Genomic DNA, 8,436 nt, shown 5'->3' with positions numbered 1-8,436 from the left:
GCAAGTTGATCTCTTCCCCTCTTCAAAATGCAGAAGGGTGGCCACCTTCACAGAGAAACATGGAGCAGCTTTCAAACTGCTACTCTGTATTTCTCTTGAATAGGCTGCCCCAGGGACAGTGCAACTTTGCAGCTGCCCTGAGGGCAGTGCATTTTTCCTAATAGGGTGCCCTTTCCTTGTTTGCACATAGTGCACCTGCTTTAAGGTGTGCTGTGTTGCAAACAGGAAAAGTGCATCCTATTTGTTGTAGAGCCCCAGGAGGCCCTATTGACAACAGAGGACTATAAAAGAGCCTAGGACTATAAGAGAGCCTTTGCTGGCAAGAGACGTGGTGCCTAAAATTCTGCTGTGAGGACCTGGGAGCTTTAGGAGTGACCAGAAGGACTTTTTCCAACAGTTGGCAAAAAATCATTTTTTTACCTCAGGACAAGTTGCCCTGGACAAGGTGCTCATACTTACCCTGTAAGGTAGCGTGCAAGGTTGGCAGTTGCCACTCTGAGCTTTTTGCTGTGCTGAAAACGGGTTCGATTGGACCTCACTGTAAAGATATCCTGTCTGGTGGGTCCTTGCTGGATTTTGAGATCCAAAAAAGTGAAACACATCTCGGATGTGTTGATAGTGCAGTGCTGATGTGTAAAATGGCAATGAATAAAACACTAGAAATTTCACTCTGGCAGAGGTACACCAAATATCTTAAAATAGCAGGATAAAGTAGTGGGAAATACACTGATTAAGACTGTGTGGTTAAGGTTGCTGCTATAGCATTTGGTAATTGGGCACTAAGGCTCTTATTTAGAGTTTGGCCAATGGGTACTGTGATACAGTGTGTTATACAGGGTATTTAATATGCACTATTGTCATATGCTTACAAAACAGTTACGTTCATGTTTTTAATTTACAAGTACTTATGTTGTTATGTTTTGTTCCACATTCTAAATTGGAATGGTGATCTTGAGTGCATGCAACAACTGTGTTCAGTTGTTGATTGGACTTGATTACAAACAGATGCCTTCTGGTTGTGAGCTTAGTATTGTATGAATAAAGCCTTACAGTTTCAACTCTTTCATGGACTCATTGATGCTACATATTGGTGAGAAGGAGCTTCATGCCCACCGACCAAGGAGATAACAAGTTTTGCTTGTTTTGTCACATGACTTGCACTATATTTTTTGCTACACCCAATTGTGGTGTGGTGTTCCTGCACTGCACATTGTGATGTCAAGCTTGGGAATTTCCGTGAGTGGGGCAATTTGGCATTTTCCAAGACTTTTTCCAGAGAATGTTGGTGTGCGTGTTTGCAGCATGAGGGCCACAATGCACACTGATAGTGTGAGAAGGATTAATGAGAGACTGCTTTTTTCCATGACTCGAGGGCCTTAATCATGCACTCGTAGCCCAAGAAGGATTCATGAGGAAGTTGCTTGTCTTCAATGCAGAACATTTATTGCACATTACCTCAGCATGCGCCATCCCTGAGAGCTCCTGTTCGAAGCTACCCTAGCATATTATTTGGTATGTGCAAATTCATGCATCACGCTACATGACCATGTGCATACATCACACATTGGTGATCACAATTAATCACGTTCTTTTTGCATTTTATTGAACTCAAATTATTCTTCAGTCAGCTATGAGAAGCAATTTCTTTTCAAAGGGGCTTCTTTATTTATGCTTGTTGGACCTGGCCCTTTTTGCAGGGTTATCCCCAAACTTTTAGCCTCCTTCCTCCCTTTTTTTTCTGACTGGTTTTTGTTGGCTTTTGAACTCTGGGCACTTTACCAATGCTTACCAGTGCTAAAGTGCATATGCTGTCTGTATAAATTGTATGTGTAATTGGCTTTTTCACGATTGGCATATTTTATTTACTGGTAAGGCCCTAGTACAGTGCACTAGATGTGCTCAGAGTCTGTAAATCAAATGCTACTAGTGGTCTTTCAGCACTGGTTGTGCCACCCACACGAGTAGCCCTGTAAACATGGCTCAGACCTCCCACTGCAGTGTCTGTGTGTGCAGTTTTAAACTGCCAATTTGACCTGGCAAGTGTACTCACTTGCCAGACCCAAACCTTCCATTTTTATGCAAGTAAGTCACCCCTAAGGTAGGTCCTAGGTAGCCCAATGGGCAGGGTGCAGTGTATGTTAAAGGTAGGACATGTAGTGATGTGTTTTACATGTCCTAACAGTGAAATACTGTAAAATGCAGGTTTCACAGGTGCACGGCCTATCTCTCTCATAGGTTAACGTGGGGGCTGCCTTTAAATAACTTTTAGGTGCAGTTTCCCTTTGAGAGCACATGGAGATTGGGAGTTTGGTGTCTCTGAACTCACAATTTAAAATGCATATTTTGGTTTTTAGATTGTCAGTTTGAAAATGACACTTTTAGAAAGTGGGCATTTTCTTGCTTAAACCATTCTGTGACTTTGCCTGCTTGTGTATTCCCTGTCTGGCTCAGACTGACAGTTGGACTGTTTGTGAATCTCCACTAGACAGTGACACAAAGGTAGCTGGGGTGAAGCCTGCATATCCTGATGAGCCATCTGGGCTAGAGTGGAGGGAAGAGCGGTTACTTACACCTGAATGGGCTATGCCTGCCCTCACACAATGCAGTCTTCAACCCCCTGGTGTGTGTTTAGGGCCAGGCATGAGCAAGGCAGGATCCTGTGAACAACAGAGACTTTCCTTTGACGTTTGCCTACTTTAAAGGCAGAAAGGGGAATAAGTAGTGGACCCAAAACTCCAGTTTTTTTTAATACTTCTGGAAACAAGAGGAACATCTGCCAAGGAGAAGAGCTGAAGAGCTGGAGGAGGAGTACTGCCCCTTTGCCTGTGACTGTGCTTTGCTAGGTTGGCCTGCAGTTGCTGCTTCTGCCTGAAAGAGGACAAAGACTGGGTATTTTCCTGCTTGTGAAGAATCTCCATGGGCCTGGATTGAGCTTGTCTCCTGTTTTGAAGTCTCAGGGATATCAAAGACTTCCTTTGTCAGCACCTACACTCTCTGCTGAGCCCTGCCAAGCGGTGCCCCATACAGTCCCTGAGCCTTTGAGAGGTGAAGATGGCAGAACAAGGACTGAAATCCATGCACAGAACAATGTAGATGCACCACCTGCAACACGGCTGAAAAACGATGTGCATCCCGCTTCACAGCTAAAATCGACACTCCACCTGCATCGCAGCTGGGAGATCGACGCATCACAGCGGCAGAAATGACACACCTGCTTGCAGCTGCTGATAACGACGCAAACCCCAGCAGCATGGTTTTCTAACACTGTGCGGCCGGATTTCTCATGCATCATCATTGGGTGTCAACAATCAATGCAAGCCTTTGTGGATCTGAGGTGCCCATCTGCTCCATTTGCAGTGGGGGAGGGTCGGTGGGCTTGTTTGGGATTCTGGCCGACCCTTGATGGTGAAGTGGACAATGTGGTGGTCAGTCCATGTTACCTAGGTGGGGAGGGAGAAGTTGGCTCTGTCACTGTTGGAGAAGATGGAGTCCTGAGTGTGTCCTGTGCTGTGTGTGGGGGTGTTGATGAGTTGAGCGAGGCTGATGATGCTCATGTTCTTGATGATAGAGAGGTTGAATAAGAGTCATCCTGGTCTTATAGGTGGAAGTTGAGGTCCCACAGGAAGAAGTAGTATTTGGAGTCAATAGCCATAGGGGCAATGAAGTCCAGGGTGGAGTTGCAGAAGCTTGGGCGGGGACCCAGGGGTCTGTAGGCGAGGGTACCTCTCAAGATGGTTTTGGTGTCAGCTTTGATCTGGAAGTTGAGGTGTTCTATGATCAGGGTTGTGTCGTTGTCTGAGGCGGAGCAGGGGAGGGAGTCTTTGTGAATGATGGCGATGCCTCTGCTGTGCCTGTTAGGGCAGTCACAGTGGATCATCTTGTATCCAGGGGGCATTGTGGTGGTGATGTCCGGTGACGATGTGGGGGTGAGACATGTTTTGGTGATCACCATTATGTCAGGTGCGAGGTCTATGATGGTGTCCCAGATTTTGTATGGCGTGCTTGAAACGGGATCTGGCATTTAGTAGTGCACAGTGGAGTTGAGGTCTCTGGGTGGGTGTCTGCTGGGTGTAGCTTATGATGGTTCACAGAAAAAGTGCCAGTGGCAGCAGGAGAATGGACCTTTGGTGTGTTAGGGTAAGGCGATGCCACATTTGGGGTTGGGGGCATTGGATCTGATGTTTTGATCTCGTCGGAGGAGTACTGGTGCTGGGCAGCAGATTCAGGGGTTCGGCCGCTAGGAGTGGTCCAGGCACGGTGGCAGATACAGGGGTCCCAGCGCTGATAACTGTCTGGGGCAGACAGCAGACACTGGGCATGGTCTGGGTGCTGATGGCAAATCCAGGAGTCCAGGCACTGTGTGTGGTCTGGGTGCAGATTGGCACAGACAGACTTGCCTTTGGTGTGCCTTCAGTGCGCCAGCAGGGCACCCACTGCATGCACCCGCTACGTAGTCGCACCACCGTTAAATAAGTCCTGTTCTTATTTCAGTGTCTGTGATCATCGTTGTAAAACCCATGATGTCAAATGCATTTTCAGTAAGTTAAATATAAGAAAGGAGTTACATTTGCCCTGGGTCACTATTTTACCAATGGATCTCAGTAGGAATCACGAGCAGGTGCACCTATTGCACTCTTAAATGTATGCATTGCTGAAGAAGTTAGGTCTGGCCACAGATTACTGATGAGAGGAACACTGGGTGGAAAGAGCATTTCAAGGGCTACCCAAGAACACCAATTCAGAACATTTGGTCACTAGAGGCTAGGAATGACTCAAAACAGGTTAAAAAGGAAAACATTTAAGGGCATGTCCTGAGAAAAGGTAAGCATGATGAAAATGGCAAAGTTGGTCACATAGAGACTTTCCTCCTTACAGTAAGAATAAGGCATATTTACATTTATTGAACTTTGGTAAAATAGCAGTGAATTTAACTCTTTGTGGGTCAGCAAGCCTAGTTCTAGGTGTATAACATGCCAAATCCAATGACTCATCACGTTTGGGAAACTACTAAAAAATATTATTTATGCTCTTTGTCTGAAGAAAAGACTAATCATTTTTTTCCTAAACTTCTGGGTCTTTACTCCGTAAATCAGAGGGTTCAGCATTGGTGGAACCATAAGGTAGCTATTGGCAAGGAGAATATGAATGTACAGAGCCACATGGTGAAAGAAGCGGTGTGCTAGAAAAGTGAATAATCCTGGTACATAAAAGAGTAATATGGCACAGAGATGTGACCCACAGGTATTGAAGGATTTGAGGCGTGCCTCTGTAGTTGGAAGGTTTAAGACAGACCTGAGGATCATATAATAAGACACAGCAATAAGCATCACATCAGACCCAATCACCAGAAATGCAACAAACAAACCATACATTTTGTTAATGGTAGTGTCAGAGCATGCCAGTTTCACAACTGCCATGTGTTCACAATATGAGTGGGCAATTATGTTGCTTTCACAAAATGGTAGTTGTTCTAACATGAAGGGAAATGGCATAATGAGTAGCACACCTCTAATAGCAACAATTAACACAATCTTCCCAATGATGGAATGAGTTAAGATTGTCACATGTCTTAGTGGAAAACAAATGGCAACGTAGCGGTCAAAGGCCATGGCCACCATTACTCCTGACTCCATAACTGAAGAAGAGTGAATAAGGAACATCTGGAAAAGGCAGGCCTCAAAATGGATCACATTGGATTGAAACCAAAATATACCAAGCATTTTAGGCATGATAGTGGTACACATTGTCAAGTCAGTAACTGCAAGCATGCACAAGAAAAGATGCATGGGATCCTGGAGGCTTGCATCACTTCTTACAACCAACAGAATAGTGACATTTCCAAGAAGAACAATGATATACATGAGGCAAAAAGGGAATGCAATCCAGAAGTGAGAGAATTCCAGTCCTGGTATACCAAGTAGTGTGAAAGAAGGATGGTAGACCCCGGTGATATTCTGACCGTCCATGTGTTACTTAGTGTATTCTTCACAGCATTCAAATCAATTTATGACCTACATTTAAATCAAAGAACAATGATGCATTTTAAATATTTTCTAAAACAAGCAGAAGATTCAAACTAGTGGACGTTAAATAAACAATGTGAAAAATGAGAAAATACTGTTTCATGGGCCAGATGTACAAAGCATTTTGAGGTCACAACTGGCCTGATTTATGGTGATGCTTTTTTATGAACAAATACAAAACTGGGGTTGCTATTCTGTATTGGAAGAGACATTTTTAGGTGTCCTGTACAAATACCAAGTAGTAGTGGTAGTATTTGTGTTTGCGACTGAAATGTGGTTGCAAAGCATTGATATTTTACAGACACATCAAAGGAGGTTGTAATCTGTTAGCAAATAGGAAGAGGACCATTACCTGCTCGAAAAAACATGAAAGTAACACTTTTAATGTTTTAAGACACATCTAGTTTTCCTCTGAGAAAAACAGGTTGCATTTTAAAAAAATGCTTTATTTAACAACAATCACATACAAGGTGGTCTGCTGTCCTTAGCAGGCCACCATCATTGTGCTTGCTATCATTCCAAATAGGTTGCAATCTGAGACCTTCCTAGGTAATATTCACAAGGTAGGTTATTTTGCGACTAACTAGGAAACATAGGGGCATATTTATGAAACGTGGCGCTGCACCTACTGGAGCGCCACTTTTCTTGGACCCCATAGCGCCCCCTAACTCCACCATGGTAGCGCAGTATTTATAATATGGCGCACCATGGCGGTAGTTAGGGTGACTAGCGTCATAATTTGTGATGCTAGTCCTGCGCTTTGCAGGACTAGCTTCACAAATTATGACGCTAAACCTGCAAAGCACAGAGAGGCCCATTGTAATAAATGGGAGCCTCCTATGCCAGTGGCAAAAAAAATGGGACAAAATGGCACAAAGGAATCTCAGAGATTCCTTTGCGCCATTTTTACACCCCCACCCCCACAAGTGCCAGAACGTCCCCCTTGCATATATTATGCCTGGCAGCGGCATAATGTGTTGCAAGGGGTTACAACGTGGTGCAACTTCGTAAATATGGCATGTGGGAAATGTCACCTTAACGCCACATTTGCGTTTAAATAAATGCTGCAAATGTGTTGCGAGATGGCGCTAGGGACTCATAAATTTGCCCCAAAGGTTCATACATTAGGAATTGTGAGTCATAATTGTGATTCACAGAAAATAGCAAGTAGGAAATCACTGTCCCTAAAGGCCCCATCTTCCCTTTATCAAACCTAAGTTTTAATCCATCAAAAATGTTTTCATATAAACGTACTCAAGATTTGACTAGATCACAGCTTTCTCTGTATCATAGAGGCCACAAAAATATGTTTTTTTAATTATCATATTCAATACATTACATTTGTTAACTGCAAGTCTTCCCAGTAATTGTAGTTCTGAGTGTCCAGATATTGTCCAGTAGGATTTTTCGGCGAGTTCACAAACTTGTGAGGATTAACCCTGGTAGAGGATTTCTGACGCGAAACAAATGCTAAAGAAAGCAATTTTTTCCACTCCATCCAAAACTGTGGCAAAAAGAAGTTAAACACAGGCTTCTGAAAGCTGCATCAATGCTGATAATGCTTGATGGTTACAAAATGGAATACAATGATCCCTACACACTGGATGGTTTGGGAACTGTAGATATAGAGACTATTACACTGAAAGATGCCCGTGCGGAGCCACTTCCAAAGATACCAGGTTATGAAACAGCAACCACTGACTAAGAAGAACATATGTGCTGCAAGAAAGTGACATGGAAATAGTCTCAGGATAATAAACAAAGATCCTGGAAACCTTCAACAACAAGTCTAGATCCCTCATCCAGGCTTCGGGCTTGAGATGAATACACCCTGCATCCAATCATGGATCTATGTGATTGAATACTTATTTCTACTTCATGTTTGCAGGTTTGGGGGCAAGAGGCTAATTGTGAGAAATAACTACCTCATTCTTAGGGAAGACCCATCAATACTTTTGCTGGTCTCAGATTGGTGCACTACCTCATGGATTCTTCATCATATTTACATTATAATGGACTCAAAGGTTTTGGTTCTTTCAACCTTGCCAAGTGGCCCTGCTCCCAGTGGTGTCTGTGCTACCCATAACTCCTGGTAAAGTTGTGACTGTCTACTGGATTGACTCACTATATACCTGCCACAAGAATACCACATACCACTTTCCACAGCCCTGGATTTATTTTTCTTTCTATTCACTTAACTTTGCTCCCTGGCCCAACTTCCCAGTACTATAGATGACATTATTACCACACATAAGCACCTAAGAACATCAATAGCACAAATACTACTTATATCATCACTATTATCTTCCTATTAGGCAGTAACTCCACTCTTACTTAACCTGATTGTTGTGGGGTTAGCCTCTTTCCTTCAACAGAATTATTAAACATGATTCAAGCACTATCATGAGAGGTA

General features: G+C 43.6%; 1 protein-coding gene across 1 annotated transcript; it reads right to left on the bottom strand.

The window, feature by feature from the left end:
* Nucleotides 1-2,978: 2,978 nt before the first annotated feature.
* Nucleotides 2,979-5,978, bottom strand: LOC138249413 (olfactory receptor 52R1-like). Its single transcript, XM_069203375.1, has 2 exons — nt 5,068-5,978; nt 2,979-3,036 (listed from the first exon to the last, which is right to left on the bottom strand). Exons 1-2 carry the CDS (start codon nt 5,964-5,966, stop codon nt 2,979-2,981), a joined length of 957 nt encoding a protein of 318 aa, XP_069059476.1. The 5' UTR covers nt 5,967-5,978.
* Nucleotides 5,979-8,436: the final 2,458 nt, after the last annotated feature.

This window comes from Pleurodeles waltl, chromosome 8, assembly GCF_031143425.1.
Source record: "Pleurodeles waltl isolate 20211129_DDA chromosome 8, aPleWal1.hap1.20221129, whole genome shotgun sequence".
Taxonomy (NCBI): Eukaryota; Metazoa; Chordata; class Amphibia; order Caudata; family Salamandridae; genus Pleurodeles; species Pleurodeles waltl.
The sequence above is the reverse complement of the archived record's forward strand: the minus strand, read 5'-3'. Positions and strand labels throughout refer to the sequence as shown.

Excerpts from the sequence above, each read along its gene's own strand:
- LOC138249413 (XM_069203375.1), bottom strand. The coding sequence starts at position 5,966 with ATGGACGGTCAGAATATCACCGGGGTCTACCATCCTTCTTTCACACTA. Across the intron at positions 3,037-5,067 it reads TACGGAGTAAAGACCCAGAA|GCTCAGGGACTGTATGGGGC; the intron begins GTTTAGGAAAAA and ends CACCTCTCAAAG.